At 40.0% G+C, this 26085-nt stretch overlaps 1 protein-coding gene across 6 annotated transcripts; it reads left to right on the top strand.

The window, feature by feature from the left end:
* Window positions 1-573: 573 nt before the first annotated feature.
* On the top strand, window positions 574-25903 carry LOC102904763 (phospholipase A2-like). 6 transcript variants are annotated; one of them, XM_076559982.1, is made up of 6 exons: window positions 574-677; window positions 1245-1447; window positions 4131-4311; window positions 6194-6350; window positions 7177-7304; window positions 10042-11243. In XM_076559982.1, the coding sequence occupies exons 3-6, from the start codon at window positions 4278-4280 to the stop codon at window positions 10176-10178; spliced, it is 456 nt and encodes a 151-aa protein (XP_076416097.1). In that variant the 5' UTR covers window positions 574-677; window positions 1245-1447; window positions 4131-4277; the 3' UTR covers window positions 10179-11243. The 6 variants fall into 6 exon arrangements, with proteins under 6 accessions (XP_076416097.1, XP_076416100.1, XP_076416098.1 ...); XM_076559985.1 differs by having other exon boundaries at window positions 638-653; XM_076559983.1 differs by having other exon boundaries at window positions 640-752.
* The last annotated feature ends 182 nt before the right edge of the window (window positions 25904-26085 follow it).

Below are 26085 nucleotides of genomic sequence, written 5' to 3'. Positions count from 1 at the left end.
TTATAAGTGGTAGCTGATATTTGTAGTTTGCTGGGTTTTAGGATTAAATATCTGTGTTGATTATTTTTATGTGTAGGAATGAGTTTGCATGCCTGGTCTTCTTCAGTCACTGTCCACCATGTCTTTAGAGCCTGGGTCTCTCACTAAACATGGCACTCACCTTTAGTTAGCCTGACTGAACAGCAAGTTTTGGGAATACATGCTCTCTACTTCACTATAGAGTTACAGATGCCCCAAGCACATCTTGTCTTTTACAATGGCTCTGGGCATCCTAGGTCAGGTCTGCATGTGCTTTTGGCAACCACTTTAGCAACTGTGCTGTGGGAGCCCATGAAAGTTTCCCAGTTAGATCTGGTCTTGCTTTACACAGCAGGGCTGCCTTAGGAGATGGCTTGACCACGTACATGGTCTCCAGGTATCTGAGATGATCTGCCCTTTTCTGTGTTGGGGGGAGGTCTTTTTGCTCCTCCTCTTGGTGCTGTGGGATGGTCTGTATGTCAAATGCTCTGATTGGTCAATAAATAAAACACTGATTGTCCAGTGGCCAGGGAGGAAGTATAGGCGGGACTAACAGAGAGGAGAAAGGAGGGAACAGGAAGACAGAGGGAGACACTGCCAGCCACCGCCATGACAAGAAGCATGTGAAGACGTCGGTAAGCCACGAGCTACGTGGCAAGGTATAGATTTACAGAAATGGATTAATTTAAGCTATAAGAACACTTAGCAAGAAGCCTGCCACGGCCATACAGTTTGTAAGCAATATAAGTCTCTGTGTTTACTTGGTTGGGTCTGAGCAGCTGTGGGACTGGCGAGTGATAGATTTGTCCTGACTGTGGGCAAGGCAGGAAAACTCCAGCTACACCTTGGCATTCCTTTAAAAGCCCTTTGGCAGAGACTCTCAGGGCCTGGTGGATGAGGATCTAGGCCCTCCTGAGTCCATCCTGTGTTTTCTGTCTGTCTCTGTCTAGTTATATTTCTATCTAATATTTCCTGCTGCTCCTGCTGAAGAGTACCCTGTGGAAAAGTGGGGGTGAGATGGCCCCCACACTGTGCCAGCTCCCCAGCCACAGAAGAAATGATTTTTTTCATTATAAATGTGTTCCAACTGTTTGGGCACCCAATGTACTTTTGTGTTTCTGACTCTCAACCCTGAGTCTGCACAGGGCTACTGCTTTCTTTTGGTTACAAATCATAGGGAACATAGTCATGGGCTCCACTCAACTTCCCTTCTTGTTTCTCTGCAGACAAAAACAACCCCTGTGAGGACTTCATCTGTAACTGTGACCACCAGGCTGCCATCTGCTTCTACAACACTCCATACACCAAGCATTACAAAAGCATTCAGTGTTCGACTTGTCGCCTCAGTGACTGGCACACCTTCCCTGCCTGCCTGGTTCTGTTCACTACACACTGTGCTCTCTGTAAAGCACCCATGGAGAGAACTCGGGTTTGCTAATTTGATTCTCTGTCCACCTGCTGGGAATCAGCCTCAGCCGGTTCCAGGGTCTTAAAGGGCAGGGATGTCTGGCAGGTGCAAGACAAGCCTGGGACATACAAGTTGGTGCAGTCTGACAAGTCTCATCTGATCTGGAGATTTGTGCATCTTCTCCACTTTCTCTTGATCTGACTCAACCCCAGTCTTTTATTGTAATAATACAAGGAAATAGGGGATGATAAAATTCAACAGATGTTTGGGTTCTTTACAATAGTTTCAAAAGTTCTTTTTGTAAATCAGCAAAGTGAACCCTGTGCCCCTTGATTGCACATAGAAGTTCCCAGGAAGAGAGCCAAAGCATACCAGCTTATCCTTTTACAGGTTAATAATTATCAGAACATCTGAGGCAATAACCCCAGAGGCCATGTACTTGCAGTGTCTCAGAAAGAACAGAAATACAAGCAATGGTTTGAGGTACCAGACTGTCAGCTTCCTCTCAGCCTAAGTCCTTCTTCATCAGTCTGTAATTCATCAAGTTGTCTTCTAACTAGTTCTGGGTAACTCTTGTCTTCTATCCTATCTAAATGTCACTCCATCTACAGTTTTCTCCCACCAGCCTTCGGGGTTTTCCCATGACCTGCCTAACAGCTTTAACTCCTGCCATTGTCACAATCTCAGAATCATTTCATAGAAACCACCGCAGGAGAGAGGAAGAAAATCATAGAGAGCAAATAGAGTAGGAAACCAAACTGGACAGAGAGTAAATGACCTGAATGCAGGATCACATCCTGTTGACCTTCCAGTCCTCACTGTTCCTAAACACACACCACAGGATAGTTGTCCCTCTAAAGTACACAGCAGGATAACTTTTTAAACAAACAAAATAGAACACATCATCTTCTCTAACTTTCTCTATCATGGGACCCCATAGGTAAAGTCAGGTTAATCTCTGGTTTTCTGGTCAACCAGATTTAGGAAAAAGATTTCTCATTGGTTAAAGGCTGTGTGGTCTCGGTCTCTCTTTTCCTTTAGTGGACAGCTGCCCAGTCCTCTGCCCTTCCACCCCTAACCCCATCTGCACTCATGTCCAAAGGTCAGGCCTGACCCCTCACAAGGTCAGTTCTGGTGAGCAATAGGTGCAGCTAGAGCCACCTGGGCAGGTCCAGTGACCTGTCGTAGCTGGTAGAGACTGTCCAGAGTCCTGCTGGAGGGATCAGAGATCTTGAGCAAGGAGACAAGCAACTCAAATCATCACCTAGTGGTTGTTATCCAGGTAAGAGTTCAGAAGTGTGGAAAAGGAGGTGCTGGGGTGCTAAGTTACAGGGTACATGACAGATGGTCAAATGCAGAGGCCAGAGGGCATTGGGCCAGGAGACACTGTTCACCAGCCACCATGTAGTTGCTGAGAACTGAACTTCTGTCCTCAAGAAGAGCAGAAAGTGGAGCCATCTGTCCAGCCCCTGCAATGATTGGTTGTTAGCTTCACACATTGGGTCGGGTGTGGGGCATTTACCCACCAAGCCCACCGTTCCCCAGAGTTTTCTTGAGTGTGAGCAGCAGGAAATATTAGATAGAAGGATTTAGATTGCAGAGATAAACAGATAGAAAATAAAGGATAGCCTCGAGAGGGCGTGGAACCTTTTCAACGGGCCCTGCCTGTCTCTGCTTCAGGGTATTTATAGAGACGCCAAGGGGTGGAGCAAAAGACTTTCCCCCAGCACTGCCAAGTGCAGACCATTTCAGAAACCTGCACTCAGGCTGGTGGTCCTAATCATCCTCTATGAGGACCTGCTGGGTAAAACCACAAGGAACCTGAAAACGGGCTCCCACAGTCAGGGCAGCCTCAGCTGAAGGATTGCCTGCATCATATTGGCCTGCAGGCAAATCTGTTGGGCATTTTCTTTCTTTCTTTTCATTTTTTAGATTTTAGTTTCTGGTTCTTTAAGACAGAGTTTCTTAGTCTATCTATGGCTGTCCTGGAACTCAGTCTGTAGACCAGGCTGGCCTCAAAATCAGGTATTCCCTGCCTCGCCTCCTGAGTGCTGAATTAAAGGTGTGCACCACCACCACCATCTGCTACATTCCTAGTTCTTAAATGGAGTTTGAAGGCTGGTAAGATGCAGCGTATGATGCAAGCACTTATACATGAGTTTGATTCCTTAAAGGTAGAAGGAGAGACCTGACTCCATAGAGTTGTCCCCTGCCCTCCAGATATGATCACATGGGCTTTCTCTCTGTCTCTCTCTGTCTCTGTCTCTGTCTCTCTCTGTCTCTCTGTCTCTCTCTCTCTCCTGTCTGTATGTCTTCCTATCTTGTTCTCTCTCACCCACCAACCCACCCCCAGACACAAACCCACACATTAATTAATTAGTTAATTAATTAAAGATTGAATTTGTAACTGGATCTATCTCAAAGGCTGTGTCATGTTCTTGGGACAGACTTTGCACTTAGTTTATACAGTTAACATGGAGGACTGTTGGGTCCAGGTACTCCTCCCAGGGGCCACACATCACTATCAGCATCCCTCAAACCTGACTCCAGGAGCAATGTATATGTCTTCTTATGACCTCAAAGCACCCATGGGGGAGGGACTTGGACCTTTGCCAGTCACTGCACTTGACTTGGTTGGGGTGTTGAGCTAGCTCTTTCTCTGTCTCTGCGACAGTACTGATTCAGGCTTTGTCACCATCTACAGTAGATCTACAGGTCGGGACTGTGTGTGAGGGTGCACATATTCTACTTCTGTGCTACACACACAGGCCCCGTGTGCTGACTGGACACTGTCAGAGCACAGCTACAGGACTATAAAGAGAGAAGTCACTGAGTCCTCCTCTCACTCAGGATGAAACTCCTTCTGCTGGTTTCTCTGCTCACAGGTAGGACCCTTGTCCCCTCCGAGTGCCCCCATCTCTCTTGTCTTCAATGCCCAGCCTCACTGGTCATGCCTCAAGTTCTGGTTTGGGGTTCCTGTTGGGGACTAGCAGCCTGTGGGTTGGAGTTCCATGCTCACCCCATGTCCACAACAGCTGGCACCTTTACCCTCTACGTCTGAACTCAGACAATCCCTTGGGAAAGTCCACTACATTCACCTACCCAAGCAAAGAAATCCCCTTCTGCCTCTGCCATAAGCCAGGGGACCCATTTCCCGGGAACTTAGGTGCCCTGTAAATTGGATTTTCTTGTACTTTAAAAAATATTTAATTTTATTTTATGTGCTTGAGTGTTTTGCCTGCAGGTTTATCTGTGAACTGGGTGTGAGCAGTGTCTACAGAGGCAAGAGGAGGGGTCTGATCCTCAGAACTAGGGTCATAGACAGTAGTGAGCTGCCATGTGGGTGCTGGAACCGAGCCTGGGTCCTATGCAAGTGCAGCAAGTGCTCCTGACTGCAGAGCCATCTCTCCAGCCCTGATGATTATTTTATTTCCCTGATCTTATGATGTGGCACAGGATGTTCTCCAACTCAACATTATGTCCATACTTGAAAGCTTTCTGCCTCACCTTCCAAGTGTTAGGATTGCATACATGCCACACTTGCTTCCACAACTTTTTTTTTTCATGTTTTTCTAAACATGGTTCTCATAGTAACCATGGCTGTCCTGGAACACACTCTATAGATCAGGCTGGCTATGATCGCAGATACCCATCTGCCTCTAGCTCCAGAGTGCTGGGATTAAAGTCCTCTGACACTGTACTCTGGTAATCTGAAACTTCTTATCCACCTGCCTCAGCCTCCAGAGAGCTGGGATTACACAGTGTGTGTTCCACTCTACCTGGCGTCTTCTGCATTTTAACGATGACCAAGTATCCCACTGCAGACTGAATCCTGACTTATTTACCTACTCCTCAGGTGATGAACAGTTTGTTGTGTCAAATGATGGCATTTTAATGATGATCTGACCTTTAACCTTTTATATGAGCTGTGCAAGGCCATACAACAGATTCCTTCTCATTCTTCCAGTGTAAAACAATGAGCATGTGTTGGCTGCTTCTCTGGCTCAAGGTCTGAGCTAGAACTGTGATGAATCCCACTGCTGGCTAAGGCTAGGGTTTCACCTAGTCTTGAGTAGGGGTGGGGCAGCTTTCAAACTCAAGAGACGGTTGGATTGTTGGGTTATTGAACTAAGAGGTCAGTTTGTCCCTGGCTGCTGACTGAAGTGTGTTCTCAGCTCCTCAACACAAAAACCACAGGGCAGCTAACAGTGTGGCAGCTGTCTTTCCTGACAGTGAGAAATGAGAAAGAAGAAAGGCAAAAGGCAATGTCTATAGACCTTAGTCCTGGGGACTCAGCCCCGCCGGCTGGTACAGTGGAGTACATTTATAATCCTACCACTGGGGAGGCTGAGGCCAGAGGGTTGCCACAGAGTTGGAGGCCAGACTGGGTTACCAGGCAACTCTCTGTTTCAAACAAGTAGACACCTTTCTCTAAGGCCTGGTGACATGAGTTTGGTCTCCAAGGCCTACATAATAGAGGGAGAAAACCCAAGTTCCTAAAGCTGTGCTCTGACTTCCTCATGTACAGCATGACATTTATGAGTGCTCCCAAGATTGCTTTCACCTGTGTTGGAGCATGCAAACACACACACACACACACACACACACACACACACACACACACACACACACACACACACACACCTGTATTCCCTGCTCTCCCAATGTACCAGTTGTTAATAGTCCAGGAGAAAGCTAGCAGGCAGGCATCATACCCCTGGTAAAGCCAGGTGGGATTGATGGAGTTGCTGTTCTTTCTTGTATCAGGTGCTACTGCACAGAGCATCAGCCCTCAGGCTGTGTGGCAGTTGGGCAATGTGTTCGAGTGCAACATTCCCAGGAGTGGTACAGTCTTAGAGTACAGATTCTATGGCTGCTACTGTGGTTTGGTGAGATTCGGCGATCCAGATGAAGACTTAGACAGGTGAGTGATCCACTAGGTGGGACACTGGAGTGTCTGCTGTGGTGGGGGGACAGGACACAAGCAGAGCATCTCACGAGGCATGAATAGGAGACATGCATATTCTGCAAACATCGTATATGTTGTGTTGTTTATTATTATTTATTTTTCTTTCTTTGTTTTTTGTTTCCATAAAGAGGTTCTCTGTGTAGCCCTAGTTGTCCTTGAACTCTCTCTAGAGCCCATGCCGACTTTGAACTCAGGGATCATCCAGCCTCTGCCTCCTGAGTGCTGAGATTAAAGGTGGACATCGTCACCCACAGCATGTATTTCCTCTCCTGTCATGCAAAGAAATCAGTCCAAGAGGACCCTGTATCTAGTGTCCCTGAAAGCAGAATGTGTGAGGTGTAAATAGTGGGCAATGCTGCCCTCAGTTGGCAGACTAGGGTACTGGCAACCATCACATCTCCCATCAAAGTGTCAGCCTTGGCTTTAAAAGTCATCAATAGTCCAGAATGTATAATTTCATTGTATTCCTGCAGTTTTGTTCAAAAATCACTGTTTTTGGAGACAGGGTCTCACTTATATATCTTGGCTGATCTCAAACTCAGAGATCCATCTGCCTCTGCCCCCCAAAGTACTGGGAAATGGTAGACACCATCACACTTCACAGAAGTTGCTTTCAATAAATATATGCTTAATGGAAATTGCAGATTCTTGAGCCTCAGGACCATTTCTTCTGGAACATCATGTTAAGTCATCCTCACATATTTGAGAAAGACTGCAAGTGAGAACTGACCTACTACTGTAGGTCCATACTCCATCCTAAGCTGTTCATTTCTCTCTCCAGTTGCTGCAGGACTCGTGACAACTGCCTTGCTCAGGTCGATAACCTGGAAAACTGTGCAGTCCTCATAAGGAACCCCTACACCAGCTCCTACTTATTCTCATGTTCTGGGAATGAGGTCACCTGCAGTGGTAGGTTTACCCTATGGGAACTTCTGAATTCTGCTTACTCCTGGGCATCTTTGCAAGGGGCAGAAGTAACAAGGACAGTGACCACATAGCAGTCATTTACTTGGTCCCATTGGACATCACAACAACCTTATCAGGTAGATACTAAAAAATGGATGAGGTCTGATGAGTTAATCTGATTGATCTTTTTCAATAAAAAAGAAGAGTCACAAATTGGGGTAAGAACCAGAAGATCAGTGAACAGGGAACAGCCGCCAGCTTTTTCCTACCTCTTCTGTTCCTCCTTCCAAAAGGCTTAGATTCTCTCTCAGCCATGCCTTGCCACTTCCTGTTTCTGTTCTGTTTAGAGTCCTCCAAACTTCTCTGTTTAGCTAGTGGCTAGCTCTGCCCTCTGACTCCAAGCAAGTTTTATTTGTTAGAACACAATCAAAATATCACATGACATTTCCTTCTTTTTGTCTAAACAAAAAGGAAAGGTTTTTTTTTTAAACTAACAGTAAAACTATATACAGTAAGCACACTAATTATATACAAATATATACAGGCAAGAATTACATTAACCATGTCCAGCCCATTTGCTTTTGCCTAATTGAGAGAAAATACTCCATTTTCTATCCTATCTTGGTGAGTTCAAAGTGTCGTACCTAATTAATTTTCTACCTTAACTTGCATTACCAACCCCAAACTATCTTTTTATGTCTCTCCACCTTACACACTTTACATCTCTTTTGTGAGGTGAATTTGTTAGCAAGGAAAACTATAACTATAACTATCCAGTCTTCCACTCCATCAGAGACCTGAGAAGGAAATATTACCTGAGTAAGCAGGAAGTGTAGAGCAAACAGCTAAGAAATGACAGAAACAGTCCCCCAAGGTTCCTCTGTAACCTTGGGATGTCCATCTTCAGGCTACAGGCCTAGAATATCTGACAGACATTTCTGTGAAACAGGACTTTTAAAGGGCTGTCCTACCTTGTCTTTGCAAATGTTGGCAGTCACTTTCTTTTGTGTCCTGCTTGTCCAATTTGGACAGCATACTGTCAGCAGTTGAGGCAAAGGCAGCTTTGGGCCTAGTGGCTAAGCTTTGTCATGAAGAAAGCAAACTCCATATGAAGTTTCTTCGATGCCCATCATCTTCTCTGAAGTAGATTGGTCCTGCCAGGAGCAGACATGTCTCATTGTCTCTTAAAAAATTATGTTATTGAAACATCTTAAATGCCATATTCAGTATCTCTGAAGTGTTTGAAGACCATCTGTCTATCTAAAATATATCTCTGTTTGAATTCAAAACATACTTAACATGACTACAAGTTTGATTGTAATAGAGGGCTAATTACTAACCTGTATTTCTTTATTATCCTAAAGAGTTTGTAATAATGACTTTCAAGGACTAGATGTTTACATTACATGGTTAAATGAACTGTGTAGGTATAATACCTTGAACAGGAATAGAAAGCTATGTACAACGTACAATAACAAAAATAACCTTAAATTTATATCAATATAAAAAAATCCACATCAATGTCAAATATTTAAGGCTAGTAGTTGCTTTTTTTGGTTTAAAAGTAGACTCAATATCTACATTTTTATTATATCATTTCTATATCCCATTTTCTTTTCAGCACAAGATCACTGAATCTAATCTCCTTTGTTCAGCTTTTTTCCTGACCATTACCAATAACAACTTGTGACCAACCCCCTAAATGATGACAAATATCCATAACCACCTGTCCCATCTCTTGGGAATGTTGGTGTCATGTTCTTAAAATTGCTTCCTATTTTCTGAGGATAATGGCATCTTTAGGGGAGCCTAAAAATTGGGATAATTGTCAAGTCCTGGGAGAGCTAGCTGTATCATTTGTTGTCCAGTCTCTGTAAAATGGGAATATGCAGGGCTTGTCTCAAGTCCTAGCTAGAGTAGTCTGTGAGGCTAGACCATCTCACTCACCACCTTGAAATTATCCTGAGCAGTTTGTAGTCCAAAGCTAATCTTTGGGTGGTTTTTGTCAGCTTAGTGGTGTTATCACAATCCAGGTGGAATTGTCATTGTGGGAACCCATGCTCCTTTTGGAGACTTCAAAGGTCACTGTTAGGCATGGTTATGGTTCACTGAAGAAAACTTAAACATTTTGAATGTCATATGTAGCAGGCCTCAAAGAGTTTAAAGGACCATAATTTCTTATGTATATCCAGAGTACAAAAACTTACTACCTAGCTACATGATAGAGACTCAAAGCTGAAATCATGTACAGGAAACTTGCTGAAGCCTTTTTCTAGAATTAGTACTGTATATGACCATTAGTATCATGATAAAAAGTTTAATATATTTATTAATTGTATAAAGTTTAAGATAATATTTATACCTTAAGAAAATATTTAAAATAAAACCAAAGAATTATGAGATTAGCGGCAATAAACTAGTCCCTTAAGTTTGCTATTTCTTCTGTCCAATATCAAGTGACTCTTCTGACATGAGACAGAGATTTTGGATTTTCCTTTTAACAAGCATGCTTGGGTTTAGAGAAGGAGAGAGCCATGTTCCAATTCCAAAGCCAGCTTGAATTTTTAATTGAACTGGGACTTAAAAAGGACTATTTGCATTATATGACTGTAGAGAACAGCAGAAACAAACACGTGAACATTTATAAAACTTTATCCTGTTGCAAATGTGAAATACCATCAGGCCAATTTACTCTTTTTCTTGGGACATTTCCTCTGGATGATTTATCCTCTTTTTTCAGATGCTTCCTTTGTCCAGTGGTCTTCAGAATCCTTAGCTGAATGCCTTCATGCTCCTGGAAAGAAAAAAAAAATAAAACCCAGCCCCAGCCCTAACTTTGGGGGTTTCCCTTTTCACAAGTTATATCAGATCAAATGAAAAGCATTTGTTAGTCTTATAAGTTAGTTTAGATTGAATGGTCACACTGTTTGATGAGCTATAGCCTCTTCTAATCAAGAAGTCTCTTTTGTTCAAATATAATCTTTATCAATTTTGATGGTATCCCTAGTTTTTATTCTCCCATGGAAACAAAAGCAAAGCCTCTTCCCAACATAACACATATCCTGGTTTCATTCTGAGGTTAACACTTCTTTATAGTGTACAGGATGGTTTAATTCAGCAGTTTTCCCCTACTATCCAATGTCTGTCCACAGCTGTCATTCCATTCTCATTAACATTTAGAAAATTTAATGTTAATAAAGCATTTTGCAATCTATTTCTGTAGGTCTTTTTTACTGCTTTCTTTTTATTAAGCATATCTTTTAGAGTTCAATTAGGTCCTTCTATAACTGCTTGCCCTGTAGGATTGTGTGGTATACCTGTAATATGTTTTATGTTGTCATATGCGGAAAAACTGTTTCATTTTACTAGAGACATATGCTGGAGCATTGTCAGTCTTAATTTGTACAGGTATTACCATGATGGCCATAACTTCTAACAAATGAGTGATCACAGAATCAGCTTTTTCAGAACTCAAAGCAGTTGACCTTTGAAATCCTGAATATATATCTATGATATTATGTACATATTTTAATTTTCCAAACTGTCCAAAATGAAATACATCCATTTGCCAATTTCCATTTCTTTGTGTACCCCTTTGGTTAGTTCTTGCAGATAGTAGAGTTTGGTAATAAAAAAATAGTAGGACATTTCACTATGATGTCCATGACTTGTTGCCAAGTGATGGAAAAAATCTTTTTCAAACCCTTGCTATTGACATGGTATTTCTTATGAAATTCTGAGGCTTGTAGCACATTTACTACCAATTGTTGATCAACTTCATCATTATCTTGTGCTAGGGGGCCTGGTGGACCAGTATAGGATATGATATGTATTATATATAAGGATGGTTTCTATTTCTGCTTATTTCTTGTAACTGAATAAAAAACAATGTCAGTTCTGAATCATCTGGAATAAATTTAGCAATTTCAATATATAAAACAACTCTTTCTGCATATTGAGAGTTAGTAACTATAGAAATAACCAACCATCTTATTAAATAAGAAACACAGAGCCAATACAGAGATAAAAGCCAAGAGGTCAGAGCAATAGCTAAGAGCAAAAAACCTTACTCTTCACTATCTCGGTGATCCTACCTCTCCGAAAAAGACCCACTTCCTGTGTGTCTGTCTTTATAAAGACTTTCTGTTCTGCCTTCTCATTGGTTGTAAACCTAACCACATGACCTCCTCATCACTGCCTGTCTGTACAGACCTCCAGGTCTTCTATGGTTGCTACTGAGTTTAAAGGCATGTCTTCATGCTGGCTGTATCCTTGAACACACAGAGATCTACCTAGCTCTGCCTACCAAGTGCTGGGAGTAAAGGTGTGCACCACCACCGCCCAGCTTTTGTGATGGCTTGCTATTAGCTCTGACTCCCAGGCAACTTTATTTATTAACATACAAATAAAATCACGTTTCAGTACAAATAAAATATCACCATATTTCCCCTTTTCTATTTTAATAAAAAGAAAAAAGGAAAAAGGTTATGACTAACATAAGAAAAACTATATACAAAAGTACAATAATGCCGGGTGGTGGTGGTGGTGGTGGTGGTGGTGGTGGTGGTGGTGGTGGCGCATGCCTTTAATCCCAGCACTTGGGAGGCAGAGCCAGGCGGATCTCTGTGAGTTCGAGGCTAGCCTGGGCTACCAAGTGAGTTCCAGGAAAGGCACAAAGCTACACAGAGAAACCCTGTCTTGAAAAACCAAAAAAAAAGTACAATAACTGTATACAATATATACAAGTAATATATACCTAAACAATGTCTAGTCTATTTGTATTTGACAAATTCAGAGAAAATAATTCCATTATCTATCCTATTTTGATAAGTCTAAAATGTACCTAATTCACTTTCTATCGTAATTAATCTTCAACTATAACTAACTAATCTTCAACTCCCTCAGAGGTCCAAGAAGGAAAATAATATTACCTAATAAAAAATAAAAACAGGAAGTACATGCAAGCAACTTCCAAAAAAATTGTGAGTTGACAGAAACAGCCAGCTGCATGGACAGTCATCTGAGGTTTCTCCACAGTGTTGGGGCATCATCTTCAGCCTATAGGCTAAGTGTATCTGACAGACTCATTTGTGAAGTAAGATGTACACAAGGTCAATAGTTCCACCTCACATTGGGTGAGAGCAGTCCATGTACCAGAAACACCTGAATTCCATTAGTGTCCTGTCATGCTTCAGGATTTTAAATTCTGGAAATTGTTGATGTTTTTTAAATTCAGCTTTCCATTCATCTTGGCTATGTGTGTGTGTGGCTTCATCTCAGCATCCTGTTCTTCTCCATATCCTTCTACTAAATGCCAGTCTACTATATAGAGGTGTGAGTTTAGTTACTCTTCAAGAATAACTGTTTCAGCTGTCGTTCTACTGCCCATAAGAAGCCATCAGCCCACTGCCTGTTCAGCTGCCTTTGAAGAAAAGGGCACTGTACCTTTTCTGGATTGCGAAGGCCACTTCAGGGATGGTGCCATATTGTCCTGGCCTCAGAAGATGCCTTTTGATAAAGCCATAACCACACTTGTTTTGGCAAGAATCGGTAGTCCTTTGTTTTGTGTCCTGTCTGTCCTGTTTGTCAGCAGTTGATTCGAGGATACTTTGTTGTCCAGTGGCTAACTTTTGCCACAATAAAGTTAACTCCAATTGCAGTTTTTTCAATGCCCATATTTTCTCTGAAGTAGATTGGTACTACCAGGAGCAGACATGTCTCATAGTCATAACAAAATAGAAAAATTTTCTAAGCTATTAAAACATTTTAAATGCCATATTCTGTAGATCTCTGAAGGATTTGAAGATGACCTGTCTATCTAAAATATATCTGCTCAATCTTGAAAACATAGTAATATTACTACAAGTTCTATTATAATGTTTAACTACTAACTTTCATTTCTTTATATCCTAATAGTTGGTAATAATAACTTTCAAGGATCAGAAAATTGCATTACATTGTTAAATGAACAGTATAAGTACAATTAGAAATATACCCATAGCATTTTCTAACAATATCAATTTCAATTTATATAATTTATATATAATATAAAACAATCCAATCCAATGTAAAGTATTTAAAACTAGTAATTGTCTGTTTTTTTAAACAAGAGCCTTAAATCTAATTTCCTTTGCTCAACCCTTTTCCTAACCCTTAACAACAACTTGTAACCAACACCCCCCTAAACAATGAAAATTATCCCAGACCCAAAACCCATTAAAAGACCAAAAAACCACCCTCCCTACACCACCTCTTTAGGAATGTGGGCATCGTATTCTTAAAATTTCTTCCTGCTGGGTATGGGAGAAGGTATCTTTATCCTGAAAAGAAAAATTTTAGGTTAATTGTCAAATTCTAGGAAAGGTAACTATATCCTTCATTATCCAGTCTGTGTATAATGCCAAAGTTCAGGGTTTATCTCAAGTCCTTATTCAAGTAGTCTTTGAGATTGGATCATCTCAGCTAGTCCTCTCAAAATTGCTCTGAGCACTTTGTAGTTCAAAGCTGATCTGTAGATGATGTTTGTCAGCTTAGTGATATTATTATTGTCCACGTGGAATTGTTGTTGTGGGGTCCCATCTTCTTCCTGGAGACTTCAGTTGATGTGAGACCTGGCCATGATTTCCTGCAGAAAACTGATAAGAGACTCGAACACAAAGACATATATGTGCAGCTAATTGAAACCTTTTTTCTAGAATTAGTTAGTACTCTATATGATCATATCTTAACAAAGTTTAAAATGTATATATATCTGTACATATATATATAAAACCTTGTAAATTTTGATATAAAATTCATACTTTAAGAAAAGTTTAAAGAATCATAATAGAATCAAAGAGTTGAGATTAGTAATAGAATAGTCCCTTAATTAATTTGGTTTTTCTCCTGTCCCATAGCAGAAGATGGCTCTTTTCTTCTGGCATGATACAGGGAGTTTGCATTTTCCTTTTAACAACATGCTTGAATTTAAATAAGGAGAGAGCCATTCTCCAACTCCAAAGTCAGCTTTAAATTTTAATCATACTGGGACTACAAGAAGACCAATGGTGTTAAATTCCTTTAGAGAAGAGCAGAAACAAACATTTAGGAAGACATAAAATTTTTTAGATGATATACTCATACGCCATTTCACTCTGTTTCCTGGGATAGATGATTTGTCCCTTTTCTTCAGTTGTCTCATTTGTTCTGTGTTCTTCAGATTCCTTAGCCTTCATTCTCTTAAAAGACAAAAAAAAAAAAAAACAAACCTTTCCCCAAGACTAATTTTGGGAAGGTTCCTTTTTGGCAAGTTATTATCTGATTAAATGAAAAGACATGTGTTACTGGTATAAGTTAGTTTAAATTGGATGTTCATGCTGGTTGATGAACTATCACCTCCTTTAATTAAGAGTTCTCTCTTGTTCAAATCGAACCTTTATCAATTTTGATAGTACCCACAGCTTATCTTCTCCTGTAGAAACAAAAGCAAAACCTTGTCCCCAACGTAACACATATCCTGGTTTCCATTCTGAGATCAGCACATCCTTAAAGTATATAGGCTGATTTAATTCTGTAGTTTTTTCCATTATCCAATGTCTCTCTTCAGGCATTGAGAAAATTCAAAGTTAACAGAGCATTATGCAGTCTATTTCTGTTTTTTTTTGTTACCCCTCCCTTTCTGTTTATTTAGCATATCCTTTAGAGTTCTGTTTGATCTTTCTATAACTGCTTGACCTGTAGGATTATGTGGTATACCTGTAATATGCTTTATATTGTAATAAGCAAAAATCTTTCATTTTAACAGAGACATATGATGGAGCATTGTCAGTTTTGATTTGTGCAGGTATACCCATGATGGCCATAACTTCTAGGAAATGAGTGATTACAGAATCAGCTTTTTCAGAACTCAAAGCAGTTGCCCATTGAAATCCTGAATAAGTATCGATGGTGTGGTGTACATATTTCAAATTTCCAAATTCTGCAAAGTGAAACATGTCCATCTGCCAGATATCATTCCTCTGAGTACCCTTTGGGTTACATCCTGCTGGTAATGGCGTTTGATTGTAGAAGGAACAAGTAGGACATTTCTTTACTATTTCTTTGGCTTGTTGCCAGGTTATGGAAAAATCCTTTTTTAAACCTTTACTCTTTTTTTTTTAAAAGATTTTATTTATTTATCATGTATACAGTGAGTGTTCAGCCTGCCTGCCAGAAGAGGGCACCATATCTCATTGTAGATGGTTGTGAGCCACCATGTGGTTGCTGGGAATTGAACTCAGGACTTCTGGAAGAGCAGCCAGTGCTCTTAACCTCTGAGCCATCTCTCCAGCCCAAACCTTTACTCTTGACATGATGTTTTTTATGAAATTCCGAGGCCTCCAGCACATTTCCTATCAATAATTTATCAATCTCATTATTGCCTTGTGCTAGAGGGCATGGCAGACCAGTATGTGAGTTATATATAAAGGATGACTCCTTTTCCTGATTGTATCTTGTAATTGAATAAATAGTGAAGTTAATTCTGAAGCATCAGGGATAAATTCTGTCTCAATATGTAATACCACTCTTTCAGCATACTGAGAGTCAATTACTACATTGAGAGGTTCTGAAAAATCCATTAATACCAACAGAATAGCATACAATTCTGATTTTTGAACTGAATTATAAGGACTTTGAACCACTTTACTTAAATTTTCTGATTTGTAACCTGCCTTTCCTTGTTTTTTGGCATCTGTATAAAACTTACAAACTCCAGATATGCGTTTTTCCCATACAATTTGAGGCGAAATCCAATCAGCTCTCTTTATAAGATCAATTCTATCGCTTTTGGGATATTTGCTGTTAATTTCTCCCAAAAAATTACTGCAAGCTCTTTGCCAAGGTTCACTTTCTGTCCATAATTTTTCAATGTCCTCCTTAGTTAAAGGTACAACAATTTCTGCTGGGTCTATTCCTGCTAATTGACGAAGTCTCAATTTTCCTTTCCAAATCAAGTCAGAGATTTTTTTCCACATAAGTTTTTAATTTTTTATTCAGTTTATTTGGTAAAAATACCAATTCCAATATAATATCTTCCCTTTGCATTAATATTTCTGTAGGAGAATGCCTAGAAAGTAAAACAACCAAAATGCAATCCAGCTTTGGATCAATACGATCCACTGCCCTGCATGTACTTTCTTTTCTACCAAGGTTAATTCTTTCTCAGCTTCAGGTGATAATTCTCTTGGACTATTTAAGTCCTTGTCACCTTCTAAGGTTTGACCAAATTATTCAGTTCATCATTTTTTACCCCAACAATAGTTTGTAGATGAGAAATGTCTCCAAATAATCTTTGAAAGTCATTAAGAGTATGTAGTCGATCTCTCCTAATTTGTACCTTTTGGGGTATAATTTTTTGTAGCTCTATTTTATATCCTAAATAATTAATAGAATCTCCTCTTTGTATCTTTTCAGGAGCAATTTGTAATCTCCAGCAGGGCAAGATTTTCTTTACTTCTTCAAACATTCTTTCTAAAGTATCTGCGTTTGAGTCAGCAAGTAAAATATCATCCATATAATGATAAATTATAGATTTAGGAAATTTTTTATGTATCACTTCCAATGGTTGTTGTACAAAATATTGGCACAGAATTGGGCTATTCAACATTCCCTGAGGGAGGACCCTCCATTGAAATCTTTTAATTGGTTGAGAATTATTATAAGTAGGCACCGTGAAAGCAAATATTTCTCTGTCTTTTTCTTGTAAGGGTATTGAAAAGAAACAGTCTTTTAAATCAATAACTATGAGATGCCATCCTTTTGGTAACAGAGTAGGCAAAGGAATTCCAGATTGTAGAGAGCCCATTGGCTGAATTACTTTGTTAATTGCTCTAAGGTCGGTTACTATTCTCCATTTTCCAGATTTCTTTTTAATAACAAATACAGGAGAATTCCAAGGGCTGGTTGATTCTTCAATATGCAGAGCATTTAGCTGTTCTTCTACCAGTTCTTTTAAAGCCTGGTGTTTCTCTGTTGTTAAAGGCCATTGTTGAACCCATACAGGCTTGTCTGTTAACCATTTTAAAGGTAAAGCTATTGGTGTCTTTGAGAGATCATCAGTTATTGTGGCCTGTTCTTGTGTAATATGGATGGCTGGTGACCACTCATTAGAATAATATCTTCTAATATTTCTCTCAGAAACATGTGCTAGTTTATGATTTGTTTCTGAGGTTGGAGGGATGTTAATCTGAGTATTCCATTGTTGCAACAGGTCTCGACCCCACAGGTTCATAGCTATGTTAGCCACATATGGTTTTAATTTTCCTCTCTGTCCTCTGGACCTATACATTTGAGCCTTCTTGCACTCTGTTTCACTTGAGATTATGTCCCAATTCCTAACAGTTGAACATTTACCTCCTGAAGAAGCCAAGCTGGATGCCAAAATTCTGGTGCAATTATGGTAACACCCGCACCTGTGTTTACCAGACCAGACAACCAAACACCATTTATTTTTATTGTAAATTTTGGTCTTTGTTCATTAATAGAAGTTTGCCAAAATTTTTTCTTTATGTTTTTTCCTGAATTTTCTGTTCTCTCTGTTTCATCATCCCAACCAGCATGATTTATTCCAATAGGCATTTGGTTATTTAATTGTTCTGAGTAGGGGTTTCCTCTACAACTCAGGAAAAGTTTGAGCTGGATTTGCTATGGGGGCCTGCCTGAGGCCCCTCTGAGAGTTTCCCTAAGACCAAGGCAAAGGACTACCTTGCCTGTCCCTTGATGATCTACATTCATTGGTCCAGTGTTTTCCCTTACTACACCTTCTGCATACTCCAGAAGGAAGGGGCATTCTGTTGCCAGTATTCCTTGAAGAAACATTGTTTCTAGGAATGATCTGTTTACAGTCCCTTTTCAAATGTCCTTGCTTTCCACATCCAAAACATTTAACATTCCTCAAACCTTTTGAAATTGCTTCTCCTACCCACATATCATCTTGGTCATGAGCCTCAACATTTACTGTGTCTCTAATCCAATCTTCCAAAGGTGCAGATCTTGCCTTTAATGGCTTGATTATTCTTTTGTATGCTGCATTCGTGTTCTCAAATGCCAATGACTCAATTATTATCTAACTAGCTTCTGAATCCGGGACCATTCTCTTTACTGCTGAAGCTAGTCTCTGTAAAAAATCTGTAAAAGATTCTTTTGGGCCCTGTATAACCTTTGCAAATGACTCAGTTTTCTTTCCTGGTGCCTCAACTCTGTCCCATGCATTCAAGGCTGCCATTCGACATAGAATTAAGGTTTGGATATCATATAAACATTGTGTTTGTACTGAAACATATTGGCCTTCTCCAACAAGCTGATCCTGGCAGACTTGTGTTCCTTTATCCCTCCATTGTTTGTCTATGTTTTTAGCCTCCTCCTTGAACCACATTTGCCACTGGAGCCTCTGTCCGGGTTCAAGAACACCCTGTGCCAGCTCCTGCCTGTCCTGTGGTATAATCCTATTATATGTTGACCAGGAGTTTAACATTTGCTTTACATATGGGGAATGCATGCCATAAGATACTATTGCCTCCTTAAACCTTCATAAATCTAACATTTCAATTGGAGTCCAAATATTTTGTGTAGTCATTTGATTAGGCACCTGCTGTACAGTTATCAGATAAATTATGGGTGACTGTGTGAAAACAGGCTTTCTTTCTGTAACCTTATGATCCAACTTCACTGTTGATTTCTTCTGTCTGAATTTGAATTTATCTATAATTCATTTTAACAGGTTTCACAGGTTTTTCTAAAACTTTTTACCTGGCACTTAAATTGACTATCTTTTTAAATAGTAAAATGAGGATAAGAAAAGTAGTAAAGTGCATCATTTGATCAACATTAATCTTCTCATATAGTTGTTCCATTGTCAGACTGCCTAAAATTTCAAACAAAGCCCAATTTTCTTCCAATGTACACATACAACCCATTTTTTTTAATGTGGAAAAAAATTCGCTTTTAAATAGTTTCCTTTAAAATATCTGATATCGGGGCTGGAGAGATGGCTCAGAGGTTAAGAGCACCAACTACTCTTCCAGAGGTCCTGAGTTCAATTCCCAGCACCCACATGGTGGCTTACAACCATCTGTAATGAGATTTGGTGCCCTCTTCTGTATACATAATAAAACTCATAAAAAAAAAATCTGATATCTTAATTGACTTACCAAGTCTGCATAGAACAGTAGAAATCTGAGAGAATTTCACAACAGCTACCTAGTGTCCGAGTTGTGAATCCATATATATATATATATATATATATATATATATATATATATATATATATATATAGAGAGAGAGAGAGAGAGAGAGAGAGAGAGAGAGAGAAAGTGTAGCCACAAGTTTTGGCTAAAAGCTTAAATCCAGCCACGTGTTCCCGCTTGAGCCAAGTCAAGCCTGGGCTCCGGCTTCCTTAAGCTCCGACCATGTGTATTGGTTTTACAGGCAGGGGACCTGTTTGGCAGGGCAGGCCTGAGTTGTTTGTAGCACCGGCTTTAAGCAAGTAGCTCCAGCTGCGTGTAACCCCTTGGGGCTACTGTCAGTCCGGTCTGAGACCAAGCCGACCTGGGCCTCAGCTAGGGAGCTGGGCCACCCAGGCGGGAAACCAGACCTGCTGCCAAGCCAAACCAAGCCAAGCCAAGCCAAGCCAAGCCAAGTATTTTTTGAATGGATTCTTGTCTCATCGGGCGCCAAATGCAGCAAGCCATCAGAAGTAACTATATTAAGAGAATCTGGAAACCTCTTAATACCATGAGAACAGCATATAATTCTGTTTTTTGAACAGAATCATAAGGACTCTGAGCTGCTTTACTTAAATTTCTTGATGTATAACCTGCCTTTCCTTATTTGTTTGCACCAACATAAAATGTAGGGGCTATAGAAATTGGTGTTCCCTGTACAATGTGAAGAAAGACCCAGATGGCTGTCTTTATAAACTGAATTCTCTTACATTTGAGATATTTGTTGCTAGTCTTTCCCAAAAAATTAGTGCAAGCTCTTTGCCAATGTTCATTTTCTGTCCATAAAGAGGAAATTTTCACATTAATAAAAAGGTACTACAATTTCTGATGGGTCTATTCCTGCTAATTGACAAAGCCTCAATTTTTCTTTTAGAGTCAACTCAGAAACCTTCTCTACATAGGTCTTTAATGTTTTACTTTGTTTGTGTGGTAAAAATATCCATTCTAAGATATTATCTTCTCTCTGTATTAGTCTTCCTTTTGGAGAATGCAGAGAAGATTGAATAACCAGAGTATAATCAAGGTTTGGATCTAAACAATCCACATGTGCATCCTGTAATTTGTTTTCTGCCAAAGCCATTTCTTTCTCAGCCTCAGCTGACAGTTTTCTTGGACTATTTAACTCCTTGTCACCCTTCCAGGTTTGAAATAAATTACTTAGTTCTTGAGTTGTTAATCCAATTATGGCTGTAGCCAGGTAATATCTCCCAGCATTTTTTGAAAGTCAATAAAAGTCCACAATTGATCTCTCCTGATTAGTACTTTTTGGGGTTGAATTGTTTTGTAAACCTATTTTATATCTAGGTAATAAATAGAGTCTCCTCTCTGTATTTTTTGGAAGTAATTTGTAATCCCCAACAAGGTAATTTTTTTTTTACTTCTTCAAACATTTTCTCTAAGGTATGTTTATTTGAATCAGCTAGTAAGATATCATTCATATAATGGTAAATTATAGATTGAGGAAACTGATTATGAATTATTTCCAATGGCTGTCATCCAAAATATTGGCACAGGGTAGGGTTGTTTAACATCCCTTTTGGGAGAACTTTCCACTGATATCTTTTAATGGGCTGAGAAGTATTATAAGTAGGCAATGTGAAGGCAAAATTTTCTCTATTCTGTTCTTGTAAAGGTATACTGAAGAAACAGTCTAATCAATCAGTATAATAGACCATCCTTGAGGTAACAGAGAAGGAAAAGGAATTCCAGGCTGTAGAGAGCCCATCAGCTGAATTACTTCATTTTTGGCTCTCAAATCTGTTAGCATTCTCCATTTTCCAGATTTCTCTTAATGACAAATATAGGAGAATTCCAAGGGCTAGTTGATTCTTCAATATTGAGTATGTACCTGCTTTTGTACCAGGTGTTCTAAGGACTGCAATTTTTATAATATCAAAGGCCATTGGTCCACCCAGATAGGTTTGTCTGTTTATTATTTTAAAGGTAGGGATGTTGGTAACTTTGAAATATCAGCATTTTTTGTGCCCTGTTTATGAACAACCTGAATGGTCAGTGACTATTCTTCCTAATACTTTTTAATATTTGTCCCAGAAACATTTGTTAGTTTATGATTTGTTTCTGAGATTGGAGGAATATTAATCTGGATATTCCATTGTTGTAACAAATCACATCCCCATAAATTCCTTGCTTTGTTAGCCAATTTGGCTCTAATTTTCCTCTCTGTCCTTCTGGCCCTATACACTTGACACATCTTGACTTTATTTTACCCAAGATAAAGTTCCATTTCCAAAAACCTGAACATTTACTTCCTGAAGAGGCCAATTTGGATGCCAAGATTTTGGTGCCATTATTGTTATATCTGCTCCTATGTCTACAAGACCCTCAATTACAATGCCACTTATTCATATTTTTTAACTTTGGTCTTTGATCATTTATAGAAGTTTGCCAAAATATTTTCTTTATGATTTTTCCTGAATTTTTTGCTTTATCTTCTAAAGCTGTTATTTAATCCAGAGCAGTATGATTTTCTACAATAGGCATTATGTTCTTAAATTGCTCTGGGGAAGAGTTCCACAAGGTGATAGGGAATGACTAAACCAAATTTGACATGGGGGCCTTCAAGAGCCCTTCCACAAGATGTTTCCCAATGGCAAAGGGTTACTTTGTCTGTGCCTTGTTGATTTGCATTCATTGTTCCTGGTTCTGCCTTTGCCCCATCTTCTCCATACTCCAGAAGGCAGAGGCTTTCTGTTTGGATTATTCCTAGAAAAATCATTGTCTCTAGGAATGCCCTGTGTACAATCCCTTTTTAGGTGACCGTATTTAGCACAATTAAAACATTTGACATTTTGATTATTCTTCAACCCTCTAGAAATCACCTCTCCTATCCAAGCATCAACATGGTTATAAGATTCAATATTGATTGTATCTCTAATCCATTCTTCTGTGGGCACTGGTCTTGCCTTTAAAGGCCTAATTACTCTCTTGCATTGTAAATTAGCATTTTCAAACTCAAAGATTCATTTATTATTTATCTAGCTTATGGATTTGGTATCATTCTATGTACAGATGAAGTCAATTCTTGTAAAAAGTTAGTGAACCTTTCTTTTGGGCCCTGTATAACTTTAGTAGTAAATGACACAGTTTTCTTTCCAAGTTCTTCAACTGTGTCCCAAGCATTCAAAGCTGCTTCATGGCATAAAGCCAAGATATGGTCGTCATATATAGACTGTCTTTATACATCAACATAATCACCCTCTCGAAGCAGCTGGTCTTGGGAAATTTCCATACCTCTATCCCTACTTCATTGTTCAATGACCTCAGCCTCATATTCCCACCAGGTCCTTCACTGTAATTGAGGACCAGGTTCCAATACTGTTAGAACCAAGTCTTTCTATTTTTGTGGGATAATTCTGTTACTAGTTGACCATGAATTTTACATCTGCCTCAGAAAAGGTGAATGCATACCATATGAGACTATCTCTTTCTTAAATCTCCTCAAATCTAACATTTCCATAGGAATCCACTCAGCTCTTACACAGCCTTGGGGATTCCTGTCATTTGACAGTTGTTCCTGTAAGGTGACTGGACAAATTAAGGTTGAGTTTTTTGATAACTTTGGGCTGTTCCTATCTAATTTCATAATGTGATGGTAACATTGGTTCTCCCTTAAATTCCTCTGTCTTTGTCTGAATATCTCTATAATAGGTTTTAATGAATTTTTCTGATTCTTCTCACTTCTTACTCAAAATTGCATTACTTTCTTTAGTAAGTATTTATAGGGCTTACATATTATCAGCCAATTTCTGATATTTTTATTTATTTATTTATTTATTTTGTTTTTCGAGACAGGGTTTCTCTGTGTAGCTTTGCACCTTTCCTGGAACTCGCTTTGGAGACCAGGCTGGCCTCAAACTCACAGAGATCCGCCTGCCTCTGCCTCCCGAGTGCTGGGATTAAAGGCATGTGCTACCACTGCCTGGCCAATTTCTGATATTTAGCATTGATATCAACTAACATTTTTTGGGATAAAACAAGAATTACCAAGCTGATAATGCTTATAATTAATATTATGTAAATCACAGCTAAGTTAATTATCCCCTCATTTAATTGTTCCATTTTTAAGCCATTCATTGTGGAGTCATACAGAGACCTAACTCTCTCCATCATCATAGTGTTTTCTATTTTTTAACATGGGAAAAAACTCTCTCTCTTTCTTAACTAATTCCCCCCTTTAAAAAGTCCCAGTTGTCTCACCAAATCTGCTGATGTTGACAATGAATTTGTGTGAGGATAAGATTACCGTGCAGCACATCTGGGCAGAGAACACAGGTGGTACACAGCCTGGCTGAGAACTGCTGCCCCTGATCACATGTCAGCAGCCTGAGGACAGGGTTCAGGGGAAGTCCACAACCCACAGGAAAAAGTAGTCAAAGATCCAGCAGTCTGAAAGGCAGATACAAGTGATCCACAAAAGCAGCACATGTGATTGGCAGGAAGTGAAAACACAGAGCTGCCTGAAAGCAGAGCTGGCCAGATGTGAGGGATTAACTCCAGGGGCTTTTAGAGCCCAAGCACCTGTTGAGTTTGGGGCTTGTGGAGATTTCTGTAGAAAAGCTGCAACAGGAAAATCCCAGACACATTCAGAGGGCTTGGGGAAGAAAAGGAAAAGCCAGCCGGCCACATGGTGACTCCAGCAGGTGCAACTCCCACGAACAGCTCTGACAGATGCCCGTGGCTGCAAAGCCGTGGGCAAGCGGCTGTTTTGTGAATTCATGCCCCCAAATTTGAACACCAGATGATGTGTTAATCTAATTAATCTTTTTCAATCAAAACCCAGGAGTCAAATATTGGAGCAAGAACCTGAAAGATGAGAGAATATGGAACAGCCCCCAGTTGCTTCCTTCCTCTCCCATTCCTTCATCCCAAAGGGCTGAACTCCTTTCTCTGTCCCACCTTACCACTTCCTGACCTCTCTGTCTACAGTCCTCCAAATCTATGGTCTGTAGTGGCTAGCTCCACCTTCTGACTCAAAGCAAGCTTTATTTGTCAGAATACAATCAGAATACCACAAAAGAGGTCCCTGATGGGAAAGATGAGGAAGCCTGGGCCAAGATGAGGAAGTGATGGCATTTGATTCTGGATCAATCATCCATATCATTCCAATGTCTTTTAAAAACATTAAAAGTTTTTATATATTTGTGATTGAGGCATGCCTGTGCAACTACACACCTGTGGATCTCTGAAGGAATCTGTACTCACCTTCAACCATGTGAGTCCTAGGATAGAACTCAGGTTCAGACTTTGCAGTAAGTGCCTTTATTCCCTGAGCCATCTTGCCTGCCCAAAGCCTCTCCTATTAGCTGCTGTGTTATACTGATTCCACATTGACTAGACAATGGAGAGCCATATCACTGGATATAAGTGAAATCCTGGCCTGAATAGCTATGCAGGGCAAGATTTATCATTCACATTTTACAGGTGAGGATTCAGAGGTCTGGGAATAGAGCTCAATTCCTGGAGTGCTTGCCTAGCATGCACAGAGCCCTGGTTTACACCTTCCATAAATTGAGTGTGATAGTGCACACCTATAATCCCAGCATTTGAGAGGTGGAGGCAGGAGGATTGTCTTAAATCATATAATTTTACAAGTGACAGATGATACTTGTAGTTTTCCAGTTTTTAGGATTAAATACATGTGTTTATTGATTTTTATGTATAGGAATGAGTTGGCATCCCGTGTCTTCTTCAGCCACTCTCCACCATGTCTTTAGAGCCTGTATCTCTCTCTCTAAACGTGACACTCACCTTTAGCTAGCCTGACTGACAAACCAGCTTTGGGTATACATGCTCCTCACTTTCCAATAGAGTTACAGATGCCCCAACCACACTTTGCTTTTATCATAGTCTCTGGGCATCCTAGGTCAGGCCCTCATGATTGTATGACAACCACTTTACCAACTGTGCCATCTCCCCAGCCACAACAACTAATGTTCTTATTATCAGTGTGTTCCAGCGATTTGGACAACCCAACGTCCTTTTGTGTGCTTTGTCTCTTTTTTAAAATTTATTTTATTAAGAATTTTTTTATTCATTTGTGCTTTGTCTCTTAACCCCAAGTTTTCACCTATGGGAGGTGCATCACTTTCTTTTGGTTGCAAATTGTTGGGAGCAGGGTCATGGGCTCCACTCAACTTTCTTTCTTGTTTCTTTCCAGATAAAAACAACCTCTGTCAGTCCTTCATCTGCAACTGTGATCGTGAGGCTGCCATCTGCTTCTCCAAGCAGATCAAAGGCATTCACTGTTAGACTTGTCACCTCAGTGACTGGTACACCATCCCTGCCTCCTTGGTTGTGTTCACTACGCACTGTGCCCACTAATAAATCACATATTGAAAGAGCTATGCATTGGTGATTGAATTCTCTGTCTACCAAACATAACTAGAACCTCAGAGAATATCATTCCGTCTATCCCTGGAAACTGAAGTATAATGGGAAATATGCTTCTAGGAAGCAATCCCCTTGAAGAGTCATTTATGAGCCCAGCCATGTCCCTTTCCCCATCATTCTGGGAGGCAAGGCAG

This window comes from Peromyscus maniculatus, chromosome 23 (assembly GCF_049852395.1).
Source record: "Peromyscus maniculatus bairdii isolate BWxNUB_F1_BW_parent chromosome 23, HU_Pman_BW_mat_3.1, whole genome shotgun sequence".
NCBI lineage: Eukaryota > Metazoa > Chordata > Mammalia > Rodentia > Cricetidae > Peromyscus > Peromyscus maniculatus.
The sequence above is the reverse complement of the archived record's forward strand: the minus strand, read 5'-3'. Positions and strand labels throughout refer to the sequence as shown.

Coding starts and splice junctions, on each gene's coding strand:
- LOC102904763 (XM_076559982.1), top strand. CDS start 4,278: ATGAAACTCCTTCTGCTGGTTTCTCTGCTCACAG. Junction 4,312..6,193: donor GCTGGTTTCTCTGCTCACAG/GTAGGACCCTTG, acceptor TTCTTGTATCAG/GTGCTACTGCACAGAGCATC. Junction 6,351..7,176: donor CCAGATGAAGACTTAGACAG/GTGAGTGATCCA, acceptor TTCTCTCTCCAG/TTGCTGCAGGACTCGTGACA.